Here is an 18,554-nt window from a genome sequence, read left to right as displayed (position 1 = left end):
TTCAGTGCATTCCATTTACCTTCAGAAGAAAGGGCCCATAATAGCCAACTGTGGTCTTAGATAAGTAAAACATTCTGACTACTCCCCTTTCTTTCCCAGCAAGCCTACTGACTTATAACTGTTAATCGTTAGCCAAGGATGTGCTTTCTTTCTTTGGGTTTCTTTATAAACTGGGCAAGTTTGAAGATGGAAACTAGTTCTGTGCCCTTTGTTTCTACAATTTTCATACATGGATGAGTTGGCAAATCAGTTAGAGAAGTTAATTGTCTTTGAGCATGTTTCTGCTATTTTCAAGAACCAGACGTTGTTATATACAAGCACAATATATTCTGTATTTTATGGACGGTTATACCAGTTATCAAGGGCTCTAATATTAAAGCATTAAAATGCTTTAATGCTAAAACATCTTTCATTGAATGGGTAATCCCAGTCTTTCTCCTCTCATTCTAAGTACTTAAGATGGACTAACAAGTCTTTAGTAATTCTTTATTCAGGAGTTTTAATTGACCAGTCACTGTTTTCCAAAAAGACTTAACAATATATAGCAAACAGAAGTTCAACAGAGGAATTTTACACAATAGTCTTTAATTTTTTTCTTAAAAAATTAGAAAAGAGAAAGAAATGCAAGGCATTTCAGTGTGTTGACACTGAAGACAAAAGAAAAAAAAGACTGTGGCTATGGTGAAAACAATGTTATAGGTAATGCAAAGAAAGGAAAATTTTCATACCCCACGGAAAGCACCAGCCTGAAAGCCTGCTTCTCAATGTTTCTCAAAAGACAATGTAAACCAGAATGACTGTTTTGTTTTTAGACTGGCTATAAAATCAGGCAAAAGTAATCTGACATTTCAGAATCTATCATATGAAATCAAATATGGAAGAAATGAAACCTTTAAAATTAAAGTGTCTGGAGATATACAAAGTCCAAGTGTTTTGACAAGTACCAAAAGTTTTATGCTGGTGAAGTGGTTTATTTTTTCTAAATTGCTTAGAAAATTATTCTCTGAGGGAAGAAGTTAGGAGCTACAATTGCCAACACTTGTAAAAAATACTAGGCTCTAATATTGTAACAGTATTAAGTCATATCTTTTGAAGTAAAGTTATAGTAGGTTTAGATGCCCATTTTAAAATGATTTTTTAAAAGACAGGGAGTGAGGTGTGGCCTGACCAATAAAAATATCAGTGAACAAAATGAGGAAGTTACTGAATATACACTCCAGGTATAATTAACTTAAGTGTTAATTAAGAACTTAAGAACAAAACCCTCATACACCTAGAAGTATGGAGGTTTAATCTGGTGAGCTGACATTAAAGTCTTGGTCATATTACTACACACTTCTATATATGGCAACTACTAGAAGTTAGTACCTGTATAAGTAATCTTAGAATTATAATATTAAATTTTACAGATTAATCTGCATTCACTTATATCCTCCCATTATTGCTCCTTTCAGGAATCTGAACATTCTCCTTTGGTGGTTTCCCGAATCTTTTCAACATAATTATTTCTCAAGAAAAGGAAATTTAGCTTTGAGCATTAAGACACATACACAGTTCTGCTACATTTATTAAATGGCTCTTGAAGTATTTGATTCTTGGTTGATGGTAGACGATAATCCATATTCATATAGAAGGAGCTGTTGTCTTCAGAAGTCTTTTTGTAAATCTAAAATAGGATATACTTTTATCAAGGATAGTAAAGGAAAACAAAGCTCATTTATTTCACATTCTGATTTGCTTAATGTTGCCATTAAATTCAAATCACGCATAAAGATTTGCTTTCACATTTGCTGAAGCCTACATTATAGGCTGAGTTAGTACAGAACGAGAATACAAAGGACTTAATATGCCCCACTGGAATGGCAGCTTCAATGAGGCTTTCCAAGTTCAGAGTCATCACTGTTCATTCAACAAGCACGTATTTGAGTGTCTGCTATGAGTAGAGCATTATCTTAGGCACTGCTATTTAATCATCACACGTTTTATTAAAAAATGAAGTGGAAAAGGGGCTTGCATTTCTATAACATTGCCAATTTTCTATGGTATTCATCAATCTCTTGAATAATACTCACTACTGATTTTTTTCCTTTTGCTTTACACATATGCTTGGGTGTCTCCTAGTCAAAGAACTTAATAAGCTCGTTGAAACTTTACTCTTGCTTGGCTTCTGTGACACTTATACTTAGATCTTTCAGCTTCCCCCAAAAATCATTACCAAGTTTCAAGGATGGCTCTAGTATTTGCACTTTTTGGAGATCTCCAGCTCTGTTGTCCTAATACTAACAGCTCATTCTATTCCCTGTTTCTCCCCAGATACTGCTAGTAGATTTATCTTTTTAGATACAACTACAAATCATGACACCCCCTTCCTCAAAAAGCTTTAATTGCTTCCCTGTTCATGTGAATTAAACTCAAATTCCCAAGTCTGAAATTAAAGGCAATCTACACTGTGGCTTCTTTGAATTTCTATCTCATCACTTCCTGATGCATCTTTTTCCAAATAAGCTATGCTACTTGATGGCCTCTAGAGTGACTTGATGTTTTCCTGCTCTATGCCTTTGTTTCTGCTGTTCCTTTGAGAATGAACAACCTGTCTCCTTTCTCCACTCCTGTATCTTTATCTCATCAAATCTCTGCGGAATTCCTACTCATACCTCAAGGCATGATATAATGGCACTGGGGACTAGAATTCATACAGTAGTTCACTGAGTAGAGTTAAATGCCATTCTTTTCATATAAAATCTTTCCAGGTTCTCTCAGTCAGACGAGACCTCTATCGCTTTTTTAGCATTTTATACTTTTTTTGGTATCAGTTAGTACTCCCTAAGGGCAGGGAGCCATGGTGTGGAATTCATCCTTGTATAATTCATTTTTATTTTTCTCATAGAACCTGACATATAGAAAGTGTTATATAAGTATGAGCTGAATTGAATTAAGGGACCTCAGTTTTCAAAACACTAAAGATAGTAAGATAAACTAGTAACTTTTCTTGAAAGGGCAAAGATTAGAGCTCTTAAAATTGTTCACTTGTTAGATGTTTTAAACAGCCCATACTAAGATCAAAATAGCTATAAGGGAAAGGTGTAGAATCTTACCACTTTTCTTGAGAAGTTCTCCTTTTCGGGATTTATCCAGGTTTTCAAGAAACTGCTCAAAAATTTTTACAAAAGGAGCTAGACTGGTCTTCTTATAATCTAAATTATGAAGACCATGAGTTATAATTAGCATTTTGGCAGCAAGAATAACATAAAGTATAACTTTTAGTCTCTTGTAAAAATTCTATAGAATGGTACTGTCCAATAGAAAATAATGAGAAATGTATCATTTAAAACACTCTAGTAGCCACATTAAAAAGATGAAATTAATTTTAATAGTATATTTTATTTAACCCATTATATCTAAAATATTTCAACATATGATAAAAAGTGAGTGAAGTTGCTCAGTTGTGTCCAACTTTTGCGACCCCGTGGACTGTAGCCTACCAGGCTCCTCCATCCATGGGATTTTCCAGGCAAGAATACTGGAGTGGGTTGCCATTAAAGATTGAAATATTTTACATTCTTTCATATTAAGTCTTTCAAATCTAGTATTTTGTACTTAAAGTATAACTTAATTTATTAACAGATACTATATTATCATATCATTGGAAATACTTGATCTAGATTTAAATTATAGTATATGTAGGTAAAAAAGCAAGCTCATAGAACGAATTTTTCTAACATGCTTAAAAGTTTTCCAATAATTGAATCAGTTATCAGTTTTTAAGCTTAAATTAATTAAAATTAAGAAAACAAAACAAAACCCTATTCTTTAGTTATAATAGCCACATTTCAAATGCCTAATAGCCACATATGGCTAATATATTATAGACAGTGCTGCTCTAAAACATCCAAACCATATGTATATAACTACTCTAGTAGTCAGGCTTTCTGGTATTAGACCAACATCATCTACTGCTATGTATTAAGTCCCACCAAACACTCCTTTCTTTGGAAATTGTGGCTTCAATAATAAATAGTTTTACCAATAGATCAAAACACTGAACATGTGAAGTGGGGGCCATACCTTCTAGAAACAATCAGAAGTTTATAGTCACATGCATTAAGTATAGGTATTCTTTGATTTATAAAGTCTTAAAAATGTACATAAAACTTTGAATACAGAATCATAATCATCCATTTAACTATACAATCAATAATTAATACCCAAAGGAAGGGAAAACATCTAATTGAGATCAAGATGAGATTTGGATTTTATCTGCATGGAATTAAGAATACTCATAATAGTTTACTAAAAAGAATTTAAAGGAAAAAAAAGAAAAGAAAAGGAACCAGGGACTTCTCTGGTGGTCCAGTGGTTAAGATCCCATGCTTCCACTGCAGGGTAGGGTTCCATCCCTGGTCAGGGAACTAAGATTCCACATGCCATAATTATATATTGAGTACTATGCTAAATTATAAAAAAGTATAATCCATACATACTACTTCATCTCAAGAAATTTATATGTTTTAAAATATTTATTTATTTATTTGGGCCACTCTGTGAGGCTTGCAGGATCTTAGTTCCCTGACCAGGGATGGAACCTGGGCTCCTTGCAGTGGAGGTATGGAATCCTAACCACTGGACCATCAGGGAATTCCTTCAAGAAGCTTTCAAAAGAATTGGAAAAACAACTCCTCTATGTAGTAACAGAAGACAACATATAATTAAAGGCCAAACAGGCATACGGATAATTTTGTGTCCAAAGAACTGACCAATCACAGTTGACTGAGGTAGCTATGAACTGGGTCTTAGAAAAAAGATTTAATTAGATAGTCAGTGAGGAAGGTAGAGAACATACCAGTATTTGGGAAGTAGAAAGGAAGGAACAAATGGTACTAATATGAAAATGGACAAAAGGTTAGAATCATAGAGACCAAAGAAATAATAAGGAACTTATATATCACCTATGCCAGCCTCCCACCTCATCTAAAGCATCCCTGACTTACTCATGGCTAATAGCCTTTATGAATACTTGAAAGAGCAGTTTATTTCTGAACAGATATTTATTATAAAGCTTCTCCTTATAGGGAGCCAAAACTTGCTTTCTTAAAACCTCTGAATAAAGTAAAAAGATGTCCACAAAGAGATACTATTAAATTTATTATTTTTTTATTATTAAATTTAGAAAGTTGTGTTAAAAGTAATTTGCTAAAAAAAAAAGTAAAATAGTATTAACAGGTTTTTGTGGAAAAAAATAGCAGCTCCCTGCTAACCTTTCCATCTTCTTGAATGGCAACTACTTTTTTCTTTTCTAGGACTTACTTCTAAAAATGAATACTTCCATTTTTACTTAGAAATTTAAGGCCATTCTTCCTAGGTCCATGGCTTTTTTGTGGGGAGAGACTGTAGGAAGGGGTCTGAAAGCTCTTAACATCTTCTCTTAATTCTGTTAAATTTCAAAACGATGTGCCTTGGTGTAGGCATATCATTCTCATTATGCTGAGCCCTTTTAACAAAGGGCTCATTTCTGGGATGTTTTCATATATAATTTTGGCAATTTTTTCCCTCCCTATTTTATTTGTTCTTTTTCTGTCAGATATTAGACCTCCTGAATCAGTCTTTAATTTTCTTTATCTTTTTCCTCCTTAAAAAACATAACTAACTTGTCTTTTTTTTTTTTACTACTTTCTAGGAAGTCTCCTCTTTTCTTTTCCAGCCATTCCAGTGAAAGTTTTATTCTAACGATTATGTTTTTGGTTTCTAAGACCTCTTTCTTATTCTGAATGTTTTTTTTTCCCATAGCATTCTGGTCTTGCTTCATGGATACAGTCTTCTCTTAATCTCTGAGGAGATCAGTTTTTTAAAAAAAGGTTTCCTCTGTTCCTTGCATTATCTTCCTTGAGTTCTTTTTTTTTTCAGTTTATTATTTTCCAGTTTATTTGTTAGAGACTTTTGTCCATTATTTTAAACAGAATGCTTGTAATCATTCTATAAATATTGATGGAGGAATGTACCTTGTTTATGTTAGAGCTGAAATATATGAAGTGACATTTGAGCTTGGATTCTGAAAGCAAGGTAGCAACATTTGACTAAAAAGATCAATCAGAGATCTGTTCTGCCCATTACAGTAGTCACGAGTCACATGAGGCTATTTAAATTAAATGAAGCTAAAAATTCAGTTTCTCACATTTCAAGTTCTCAAAAGTCATGTATAAAGGCTAGTGATTACCATTTGGACAGTGCATGACATTTTCATCATAGAAAGTAGTGTTGAACTATTGCTATAGTGTCTCTTGGGTATTGGTATAAGATTTGACTTTCACTAACTCAGGGAGATGGTGATGGACAGGGAGGCCTGGCGTGCTGCAATTCATGGGGTCGCAAAGAGTCGGACACGACTGAGCGACTGAACTGAACTGAACAGGCCGTTTTATATTCCCATCTCTTTCAAAATATTGGATATACGATTCAGTTACAGTTTAGACATATATTTAACATAACACTCATCTGGATACAAAAATAAGTAGAGAACGAAATACTGCATACATGGTAGTTAATTAAGTAAATAGTTATTGACTCTAAGACTGAGATTCAAACAATTGTCAAAATCAATTGACAATTTAATCTTTCAGTATAGATCCTGGCATTAAATGTTACTTTGTATATATTTGTAGACTCACACTGGATTCAACAGCACCATTTGGGCAACTGATGAAGGAGAGAAACATTGTGATCGTATTATTTGCTACTGAGCTGGTTTCAGGATAAACAATGATCCATTCTGGTCTGAATCCAAGGCAAATTAATTACTGAGTCACAGAAAGACGTCAATATAAAAAGATTATGTTAAAGTGAGACTTCAATATACTAACCTACCTCTGGTTCTGTGTTTAATATCAGATTCAGCTCCATTCTCTTTTTCTTCTTTAGTAGAAATAACATCCAACTCATGGCAAATGGAACTACAAATAATAGAAGATAATTTAAAAGTTGATTCTTGGTCAATATTACCCAGTGTATGAAAGCACATGAATCTCACAAGATTTTCTGTGAAAAAATTGTGGCCAAATGAATTTGGGATATTCTAAACATCATACTCTCTTTCTGGAGTTTTCCATGCATGTTAGCATATTAAAGACTAGGAAATTTTGCTTAAGTCAACACTTCTCAAACTTATTTGAACTTTTTTTTTTGCATAATAGTAGCTGAAAAATTTGTGTTCTGTAGAACTCACGAGGAAATGCTCTTCTGGAAGGGCACCATCATACAGCCTCAGAGAAGCTGCCTCTCCAGAAGGGATCTAATCCAATTTACTTCACATTTACAACAGTCACGAACAAAAAAGGAGTGATCAGTGATCTGGAACATACCTTATGGTTGGAACAGTAAATGGATCAAACTGATCCACTTTCTGTAAGTCAATAGGCACAGAAATGCGACCTGTGAAAAACAAAAAATTATAAGCTGAATATTATACAATACAAATAATTATAGGCTGTGTCCTATGAGTTATTTTTGGCTAAAACTTTAAGGCTTAGAAAGAGGGTTACACTAATCTGTTAAGAATATTTATTTAGAAATATAAAAGTACTTTCGGGACTTCCCTGGAGGTCCAATGGTTAAGACTCCACACTTCCGATGCAAGGGGTATGATCCTCTTCCTGATTAGGGAACTAAGATCCCACATGCCATGTGGCCAAAAAGTTTCAAAAAATACATAAACACAATAAAATTGGGTCTTAAAAAAAAGTACTTTCACATTAGTGCCTTTTATTTCTCTAAAAACACCAAAAAATAGATGTGAAAGACTGTTGAGCTATTACCTAGTTGCTCTTATATCCATTTTGATTTCTGTTTTTCTCTTCCCTATATCCTCCAATATGTAAGTACGGAACAATCTCAAATTTAGTGAGTCCTGAAGATGGAACACAAAATAGATGGAAGTAGTTTACTTCATTACTTTAATTTGCTGAAATCAAAACAGACACCTATGTGTTGAGCATCTATGGAAATAATATAAATGACATATTACCCTTTTACAGAGTCCACAACTGGGATATGACATAAAATTCATATCTGAAAAATGAGATAATGAATTTAAAGAATGGCAGGTGACTAACAAAATAATTAAGGAAATTGAGAGTTATCGGTAGAAGGCAGAGTGAAAAGACTATAGCCATTTAATGGGAAAAAGATATAATAAAAATGTATACTTACGAGTGAATGTAATTAGTTACTCAAATCTTGAATATTAAATAAGGGGAATACTCACTGAAGCTTTAGAATATTAAGAGAAACATTAAGAAACATTAAGCTTATTACCAAAATAAACTAAAAACACATAACTGGCAGATTTGAAAAGGGGCTATATAAATGTATATACTACAGAGTCATTGTAGACTATTAAAGAAAACTAGGCAATGTGGGAGTACTGAATATGTGACAGACACTTTTCTAAGCATTTAACCTTTTAGATCTTCACCATAAACCACTGAGGTATCTCCATTGTACAGATGTTAAAACCAAGGGTCATTTGCTTAACTTCCCACAGCAAGTGGCAGAGTTGAATTGTTGACACTAAAAAGGATAACTAGATACTTCTAATTGTGTCCTCTAGTTGGATGGAGCAAAGTTTATGCCACTGTATCTACTATCATACTTATTGTAAAGTCAGTTTTAGTCCATCAAATCTTATCCAGAAGAGTGAAAGAAGAAAGCTAAATCTATTGAAAAAGACCTGAGGGAGGCAGCATAGTGGAAAGAGCATGGAATGGAGTATAGTTGCCTTACAGTGCTGTCAATTTCTGCTGTAAGCGAAAGGAACTAGTTCTATGTATGCATTACATATACCGCTCCCCCCTTTAAGATTTCCTCCTCATTCAAGTTACCACAGATAACTGGTACAGGTTCCTGAGCGATACAGTCGGTTCCCATTATTTATTTACATAGTAGAGTATATATGTCAATCCCAGTCTCCCAATTCATGCCACCCCCTGCTTCCACCTTGGTAACCAGAAGTCTGTCCTCTACATCTGTGATTCTATTTCTAAAAAGCATGGAACTTTGAGTCTTAAGAACTGAACTCTGTTATCAGTTCTGACATAATTTTTTTATTTTTGGCCACACTACGAGGCTTGTGGGATCTTAGTTCCCTGAATGGCAATAGAACCTGGTCCCCATTAGTGAAAGTGCCAAGTCCTAACCTCCCTGGATCACACCAGGGAATTCCCCAAAACTTGTTTTAAGACTGTGGACAAATCACTTTAACCTCTTGAGCCACTATTTTCTCATCTGAACAATATGTGCTGCTGTTCTATGATTTTTAAGTTCCTCTCCTACTCTACTTCTAACGCTGAACCTTAGAAACCCAACTGAAAATTATTTACATAGTGGAAACTCATTGAATACCTACTAACTGACAATGGAAAAATAAGTTAATTCAGATACTAGCTGACAGAACAATTCTTCAAGCTTTACTATTTCAGACATTCACACTCAGTGACATGCTTTCTATAACAAAAAATAACTTTGATTTTTCTTTTGTGTTCTTAATTTTTTTTTACATAGTACCTGTTTTAGGATGAACACTAAAAGGGCTCTTCAGTAAATGATTGATTCCTTTGCTAACATTGATATCTAGTCGTGGAAAACAATACTGGAGCATGATCTCCCACTCAAGCCAGGGTCCACATTTGTCGTTTTTGTTGTTTTTCTAAAAACAGATGTAAGTCCAGCATGAGGATCAGTAGGAACTTTTGAAGATTTCTTTAAGGTGGTGAAAAAATGATCTTCAACCACCTTTAACTTAGTAAGTGAAAAAATGATAATTTAATTAAGAATTGCATTATTGTATTTGTAATACAGATTTCAATGGAATATACCTGATATTTGTTGATGGTGTTCTTCAAATTCTCCCAACGCTGAAGTGAATTGCTATGCCTTTGGAAGCCTTGTTGAAGTTCATCACGCATTGGTGATGGATCATTAAGGAACACACTCATTTAGGGTATATCAATGAACAACTTATTTTCAATGTGTATTACCACAAGGATATCTAAAGATTACATAGAAAGTAATTATTGTTTTCTAAAATACAGATATTAAACACAAAACCTTAGAAAAATTCCCCTGTTAAATTGTATTAGGTACGACAGAAAGAATGCCAAAATAGCTTTAAGGTTTAAGGTAAAACTGGTCCGTGATCTGTATATATTTTGATGATGATTTTGTATCCGTTAAGTAGTCACTAATTTTAGGAGGATCAGCTTCCAAAATGAGGAAATTTATTTACAAAACAGCCTTGCTTCTTATTGTATTCCAGACTAGAGATTTAAAAAAAAAAAACCAGAAATATAGGAGATGTTTTGTGTAAAAAAGATTAAAACTATATAAGTACATGAGAACATGCAGGTAGAACAAATTTATAATATCACAGGTCAGTACAAGTAGCTCACATAGAAATGGTCTTGGGAAAGGATATTTTCAGGAACAAGGGCTAAAATTTTATCCCAGCTTTCTTTATTCTCAAGAATATCTTGATCAACTAAGGCATATTGTTCAAAGTATTTTTTAATTATGTTTATAGATTTTCTGTAGGAACAATAATAACAAAGTCCCAACACTATTAGCGACATATATGGCACATGGCTTTTGTTCACTAGGGAGGCTAGTACTTATTTTCACTGAATTTCTAGAACTTAACTAGATAAAATGGGAATTATACCTCTTCACAGGGTTATGAGAGTTAAATGAAACAGTCTAAGGGGAAAGAACCTAGCAAAGTACTTGGCTTAGACTAGATATTCAAGAAATGTTTACTTCTTAAATCCCACAATTTAGAAGGTTCATAGCGTCATAGACATGTAACAAGGGCAGAAAGCAACCAAGTCAGGACAATGTAATAATACATCAGTAGTAGGATGTGGGATACAATCTACAGTTTCTATTCTGAATTGTTTGCTTTAGCATCTCAACACTTACAAAGTGCTTTGCAGTTTGAAAATAGACTGCATCTACTGTTTTATGTATATATATTTGTACGTTAGGTTACTAGCTTTTATTTTATTATTATTGTTTTTTTGGCTGCACAGCATGCAGCATGCAGGATCTTAGTTCCCCAGTTAGGGACTGAACCCATGACCCCTGCAGTGGAGGCAGAGTCTTAACCACTGGACTGCCAGGGCCCTTCTACTGTTTCATTTAATCTCTGCCACAACTCTGAGATAGATGGAGTAGACACTGTTCTCCCCATACTCATAAGAAACAGAGTCTCTAATATTTTATCAAGGTCATATTAAAGTGGCAGAATAGGGATTCTTACTTCTAATGCAATGCTCTTTCCATTATCCTAGAGAAGTAGTGAATTAAGGGTATGGTCTTTGGAATCAAGCAGACAAGGACATATATCCTGATTTTAATAATTACTTGCATAAAGCCAAACAAATTATACAATCTCTCCAAATCTCACTTCTCTCATCTATAAGTGGAGATAACCATCATGTATCTAATGCGGTTGTTGTGAAGACCAATAAGAACATTTGTGAAACACCTATCAAGAATACTGGAATGTACAAAACAGACAATTAATTAATTCTGGCTATTATTGTTGTAAAATGCTACCCTGGTGCAGAAAATTGATAAAGTAATTCTAAAAGCACATGCAGGTAAATCAGACACAACTTAAACTTCATGGAGTCTTCCCCAACAGACCTGACAAAAGGGTGAATTTTTTCACTTAGGTGAACTTTCTTTTTAACATCTTGACCACCCTGAAAAACAAACCATTAAAAACAAAACAAAACTTCATGTAAGAATCAAAATTTTCTTTAATGTGTTCTAAAGATATTGATTAAATTCTGTCAAAGTATAAATCTTGGTTAACTTTACTTGACATACTTGGACCAGAAAAGTAAACTAAACTTCCTTTTGCCACATACAGCAAAATATGAGATATCTTAAAAAATGTAACTACTATGATTTTAACTGATCTACTGGTAAAATCATTTACTCTGAAATATGAATGCTTAAAAGATAGTTTGCTTTTGTTACTAAACATACAAGGCTGGGTGATGTCTAGCTAATGAAGAAATGTAAACTATCATTAAGAAGACCTTACCTTTACCAGACTCAAATATTCAACTATCCCAGAACGTACTGCAGAGGACAGTTTTCTAACTGATTCATCACAGACCCAACAATGAACACCTCTCCTTCCAGAATATACCCAGAGACGATGTTTAAATCCAAAGTCCTCTGAGGAGGGAAGAAATCATCAGTTTTAAAATGAATTTGTAAATTTCTGGTTCTTGCATATTTCTCTAGCTTGATTTTTTTTTACCTCTTATCCACATGTACTCATCTTAACTATACTGCAGTTGACCCTTGAACAAAGTGGGATGCCGACCCTCCCACTAGAAAATCCACATAAAACTTATGGTTGGCCCTCCATAGAAACAGTTCCTTGAACTTCCTGGGTGGCCCAGTGGTTAAGAATCTGCCTGCCAATGCAGGGGACACAAGTTTGATCCTTGGTCAGGGAAAATTCCACATGTTGTGGGGCAACTAAGCCTGTGTGCCACAACTACTGAGCCTATACTCTGCAATAAGAAAAGCCTGCACACTATAATGAAGAATAGCCCTCCTTGTCAACTAGAGAAAGCCCATGTCTAGTGATGAAGACCCAGTCCGGCCAACAAATAAATATGTGTATGTATATACACATATATAATATATATACGTGTGTGTATATACATATACACACACGCATATATATATATATATATAAAAGGACGAGTTCCTCTGCATCAGCAGTTCCTCTATATTTGTGGTTCCACATCTGCAGATTTAACCAACTATGAAGCATATAGTATTGCAGTATTTACTATTGAAAAAAATCTGTATAAGTAGAATTGCGCTGTTCAAACCCATGTTGTTCAAGAGTCAACTGTACATTATTTGTAGTTTCCCATGCTCCCTGAGCTCTTGCTTTCAGTTCTTTACTTATCCTGGTCACTCTGCTAAGAATTTCTTCATGCCCCAGTACTTCCATTTCTCTCCCTGACCAACTGCCATTTCTCTCTAAAGACCCTCGGTAAGAATATTAAAAGAGGTAACACATTTAAAGTGTTTGAAATAGTGCCTGGTACATAATAAGCCTCTTATATAAGTTAGTCATTATCATTCTCATCCTTACCATCACCTCTTCCAGGAAGCCTTTTCTGATCTAATATCTTCCCATTCCTCTATGCACTCCTGCTGTTCTATATCCCCATAGCACCCTGTGCATATTAACACATATGTAATCCTTAGTTTTCTTGTTTCCTCCTTAGACTGCATAACTTACTTGAGGTAAGAATTGTTATCTTTCATAGTTCCCTCACTTAGGACAGTAACTGGCATGCAAGAATTGCTCAACACATGACTGAACTGGGAAAAAAATTACATGATTTTATCAATAGGTTTATCAAAGTTTTAACTACAACTTTAATCTTTTATTTTCCCATCATATATTTCAAAGAAACATGTCAGAAATTTATGAGAATTGATTATAAAATGGTGTAGACAGATTAATATTCAGAAGAAAAAAAGATTCTTGCACGTGACCTCATTTAGATACTGCTAATACTTGCCTTTCAGTGCTCGGTCGATGATATGTATGGCCATCGTCATGAGGGTCCAGCACTTGGAACATATGTCTGCAGAACTGGGGCAGAATGATCATTACTCACTGTCAGTGATATCACCCACCCTACTAGCAAAGCATGCGGAACTCACCTGCAACATCTCCTCACATCGTCATAGTCTGTCATGTCAATGTCAAACACCAGTTCTTTTTCCTGAGCCTGGAAAGCTCCCAGCTTCACTGTATTGTGTTGATTGGGCTAAAGGGACAAAATATCAATCAGTTTCTATAAGAGCTGCCACACTGTCAGATATGCTTATTTCCTACCTATAAAGAAAAAGGGCCCAAAGAGAAGGAAAGAAACCATATAATGCCAAGTCTGTCAGTGACTGACACAGAAAAGAAGCTCACTGATTTGATCCTATACAGCCAGAAGTGATGCCAGTGTAACTTCCATCTACTAAAAACAAGGTTTGATCAATGTTTTACCTTAAGTATGTTTTCTGATAATCCTATTGAGATATAATTGACATAAGACATTGTATAATAAACATTTGTTGATTAGTAGAAATCATAATGAAGCATTTTTAGGTTTCTGATCAGGAAAGGTCCATACAAATAATTAGTAGCCTACTGCAAGATATTTTAAGGACCTTTAGTTGTTATTGGTCATATAAGTAACAAAAATGTGTTTAAAATTTTTCAATAATTCAAAAAGATCTCCCAAGTCAGTCTGGCTCAAGCTCTAAGGAATTTCCTTTGAGGCTATGGACTATCTGGTAAAGAAGGTAGACTGAATGCAAATACTTATTTGGCTTCCTCTAAACCTGCACAAAAATAATTTTTTCTTTTTAAAGACAGGTATAAGACTTTTTAAAAAGAGAACCAGAGAGGAGACAATACGACCACAATTTTTATAAGGAGATTCAAAAAGCTGAATCTTCAGCTCTCAGTAAAGAAGAACAAGAAGAAACCCAGTTTACATCTCAGAATCTCCAAGTCTTAGGAAAAGGTGACAACAGGTATCTCTGGAGCTGAGATTAAAAACAGGAGGACTGATTATAAATCTATTTACGAAGCAGTTAGTGCTAAACCTACTGTGTGGAGCTAGCTGACTGTGCTTCCATTTCCCTGGCAAAGACACCTGAATCATTACCTGGAGAGCATAAAACAGAGGGTCCCTGGACTGAGAAGGGGAGAGTAGGCACAGCTGAAAAAAGGTTGTACTGTACAGATATTCAGGGGATTAATTAGACATTTACTTGTGGAATGTTGAGACCTAGTTCTCTCCTCTGTACCTTTCCACTGCCATCCCAGGCAGGAGACAGGAAAATTCCTCTCTGAAGACTGACCGGGTGTGTCAGGCATTGTTATTAGGCTCTAGGAACAGATCAGTGATCAACTGGAGTTTTCATTCAAGCAAAGACCTAGAGAAACGGACACCAGAGCTTCCCACAATAAAATGGCCCAGATCTCAGCCAGAGCTTCCAATCAGCTCTTTGGTACTCTATTCTTAAATATAAGCAACAAGCAAGAAATTAACAGATATATAAGGAAAACCTCTGATAAAAGTGGAAAAACAGAAAAAAATGTAACTGTAGATAAAACAGCCTGTGTAACAGAAGGAAATGTAAAAAACTGTCATTGATATCTTCAGCAAGACCAGATATATCAATGAAAAGAGTACAGGATATGTTAGAAAAAAAATGTTCTTGGAAATGAAAACCTCTGAGGAAATTCCCCAGAAAGCAGAGAAAATGAAAACAAAAATAGGAAAGAGAGACTTCCCTGGTGGTACAGTGGCTAAGACTCTGCACTTCCAATACAAGGGACCCTGGGATTCAATCCCTGGTCAGGGAACTAGATCCCACATGCCACAACTAAAGATTCCATATGCTGCAATGAAGACGGAAGGTTCCTTGTGCCTTAGTTAAGACCCAGCACAGCCGAAAAAAAAAAAAGAGGTTGCCTCTTGGGAACAGAAAATAGAGGCAAAAGTAAGAAACCAAAAAAAAAAAAAAAGCCTAATTAATAGTAGTTGATTTTGTAAGCTACGTGCATATATAACCAATAAAAACACACTAAGATGATGTATAGATGCCTGTCTGGGCCCAATTTAAGAAATGACACCTTTTCCCCCTTCTGTGCTAGGGAGGAGTTAGAGTGACACCTTGGCTCTTCTACAGAGACTTCAGTTTTAATCTCTATCCCTAAAAGAGGAGAAACCTGCTCCAAAGTGTTTTCCCTGCCTGCCTTTTCTTACCTCCTCTCCCTTTCCTTTGGGATTTAGAGTCCAAAAACCTGGATTCAAGTCCTATCTCCCTCATTTAGAAATTGTATAAGCTAGGCCAAATAATCTAAGTTCTCTTTTTTAAAAAAGAATAATGAAGAATGATATGAAAAACAAGTTGTACAACATGAAAAAAAAGCTCCATACAAAAGCTGTTATTCTATGTGTATCTTTTTCCTACCTGTGTGTATTTTTAAGGAGAGGAAGAAGGGCAATTTTGGGCAATTATGTTGATTCATTCAACAGATACTTATGATGTACTCTCTCTGCCTGGCAGTATTCTAGGCACTTAGAATGCATCAGTGAGGGGAGAGGGCAGGAGGAAGGGCAGGCTGCAGGCCTCTTTGAGTAAGGACTTGAAGGTGAGAAAAATGAACCAAAAAGATACTTCGGGAAATGGGTTCTAGGCAGTGGAAATTGATTGAGCACAGGTCAGTGTGACAGGAATGGAGTGAGTGAGGGAGAGAGAGTGGTTCTTACTCTGCGTAAAATGAGAAGCCACTGGAGAATGGTTTTGAGCAGATGAATCATGATGATCTTACTTGTTTTAAAAGGTTCCTTTTGGCTGCCGTGTTGAGAATACAGTCTAGAGTCTACAGGAGCAAAGTGTTAGGAAGTTTTTACAATAATTCAGATAAGAGGTGATGATGATGATAGTAGCACTAGTAGCAGTGGTTAGTAGATATTATTATGGTAGAGCTAAAGAGATTACCTAGCGAAACAGATATAGGTGTGAGAGAGGAATCAAGAATGATTCTCTCCAATGTCCTCTGTGTTCAACCATGCTGACTTCTTCATTTCGTCTTTAAAAAATGTTTTTTAATCTATTTGATTGTGCTGGCTCTTCGTTGCTGCATGGGCTTTCTCTAGTTTCAGCACACGGGGTTCTCATTGGAGTGGTTTCTCCTGTTGAGGTGCATGGGCTCTAGGGCACCTGGGCTTTGGTTGCAGCTCTCAGGATCTAAAGCACAGGCTCATTAGTTGTGGCACACATGCTTAGTTGCTCCATGGCACGTGGGATCTTTCTGGACCAAGGATCGAACCCATGTCCCCTGCATCCACTGTACCACCAGGAAAGTCCCTCATTTAGTCTTTTAGCCAGATACTGGCTTAAAGTTTTTTGTCCTAGAGTGAATATAGCCAATCCATTTCTAAATGATTTCCAGTCAGTAAAGTATCAAAGGACATTAAAAAAATTTTTTTTTACCTTTACAACTTCCTTACAAAAATGGTTAAAGTGTGGCTCTTCAAATAAAATAAACACTACAAATTTATCTCAAAATGCTAGGGGCACCAACCCTTTCTTGGTTTAAAAAACAACAAACTACATAAAAAAACGATTTCTTACTCTGTGGGAATATACTGCGCCAATATCAATCTTGTATGGATTCATTTTCTGCATCTCCTTTTCCAGATCACTTTGGTTGTTGAAGGATTGGTAGCGAATGTAAATATCATCTTTCAATGTGAATGAAAATTCACGATGCTGAAAGTAATTCTTTACCACTGCAAAATAAATGTACACCTTAATTTGGTACTTTATCCAGCTCAGAGCATTAAAACATTAACCAATGAGAAGATATTTTTAGTGAGTCCTCTGTGCTCAACACTATGCTACATGTTAAAAAAAAAAAAAGACAAGAGCTAGTTCCTAATTTGAAGGGGTTTACAAAGATGAAGATAAAGATGCAGAAATATTTTCAATATGTAATACCACCTCTCTTTCCTTGGTGGGCACTAATAAATTTAAGAGGGAAGAGTTAAGTACCTCTCCTCTTTTAGAAGCTGCCCCCCCCCCCGTCCCTGAGCAGATCACGACTTCGCAGCTTCATGCTATGACCCTGTACCTACCCCCTCTCCACTCCCCTCCCGCCCCGTGGTTGCAGGTAAACACCAAACGGAAAGTGAGTTCGACCATTTGAGCCGGAAAAATCTCATGGACTGAGGAGCTGGTGAGCTAGTTTACAGGGTCGCAAAAAGTCGACATGACCGAGCGACTTAGCACACACTAACACGTAGTGGTAGTGGTAGCGGCTATACCTTTCCGTGTGCGGCGTAGGCTGGTCATTACATCCTCTCTCGGCCCATTTACCCCTCAGAGGTGACGGAGAGGGCTGGAGATAAGAGACGAAGGCGCCCAGCACAACGCCTGGCGCACAGGAGGCACTTCATATTGTCATTCCAAGGTACCCTCCCCAAACCTCCTCACACGCCTTTGCAGACACACTACCACCCCTCTCCCCTGCCTCCATCACCTCCGCCATAGTTGAGCCAGCGATAGTATTGGCCGTAGGGAAAGAGCCTTCGGTAATAAAGCTTAAGCAGCTCGGGCAGCTCGGCAGGATCAAACGCCTCCATGGAACGCAGAATTCAACACTGAGAGGACTACCGCAAGAATTGGCGGGAACCACACAGGGCGAGCCTGCGCCACTGCGCAGGCGCATCTTGGCGCCCTCCGCAGGGGCCCCTGGGAATTGTAGTTCCTATTTGGAGGCTGGCCTGGGCGAGACCGCTTCTGACCGACTGAGCTTCCATGGTCGCTCAGCTGATAAAGAATCCGCCTGCAAGGGGAGACCGCAGGTTCGATTCCTGGATCGGGAAGATCCGCTGGAGAAGGGATAGGCTACCCACTCCATTATTCTTGGGCTTCCCTGGTGGCTC

The 18,554-nt window shown here is 36.2% G+C and overlaps 1 protein-coding gene across 1 annotated transcript; it reads right to left on the bottom strand.

Moving 5' to 3' along the window:
* Positions 1–687: 687 nt before the first annotated feature.
* Positions 688–18,253, bottom strand: PRIM1 (DNA primase subunit 1). The gene is made up of 13 exons (XM_068971621.1): positions 18,149–18,253; positions 17,242–17,399; positions 13,756–13,862; positions 13,611–13,684; positions 12,098–12,234; positions 11,692–11,750; positions 10,463–10,572; positions 9,864–9,955; positions 9,553–9,694; positions 7,353–7,422; positions 6,859–6,944; positions 3,096–3,194; positions 688–1,666 (listed from the first exon to the last, which is right to left on the bottom strand). The coding sequence occupies exons 1-13, from the start codon at positions 18,249–18,251 to the stop codon at positions 1,647–1,649; spliced, it is 1,257 nt and encodes a 418-aa protein (XP_068827722.1). The 5' UTR covers positions 18,252–18,253; the 3' UTR covers positions 688–1,646.
* Positions 18,254–18,554: the final 301 nt, after the last annotated feature.

This window comes from Capricornis sumatraensis, chromosome 4, assembly GCF_032405125.1.
Source record: "Capricornis sumatraensis isolate serow.1 chromosome 4, serow.2, whole genome shotgun sequence".
Classification (NCBI taxonomy): Eukaryota; Metazoa; Chordata; class Mammalia; order Artiodactyla; family Bovidae; genus Capricornis; species Capricornis sumatraensis.
The sequence above is the reverse complement of the archived record's forward strand: the minus strand, read 5'-3'. Positions and strand labels throughout refer to the sequence as shown.

Bases quoted from the DNA above. Each gene is read 5' to 3' on its own strand.
- PRIM1 (XM_068971621.1), bottom strand. From the start codon at position 18,251: ATGGAGGCGTTTGATCCTGCCGAGCTGCCCGAGCTGCTTAAGCTTTAT. The intron at 7,423-9,552 runs GTACTATGTAAA...TGTTTTTCACAG, and splicing joins TAGTGTTCATCCTAAAACAG to GTCGCATTTCTGTGCCTATT. The intron at 3,195-6,858 runs GTAGGTTAGTAT...TTCATAATTTAG, and splicing joins TATTAAACACAGAACCAGAG to ATTATAAGAAGACCAGTCTA.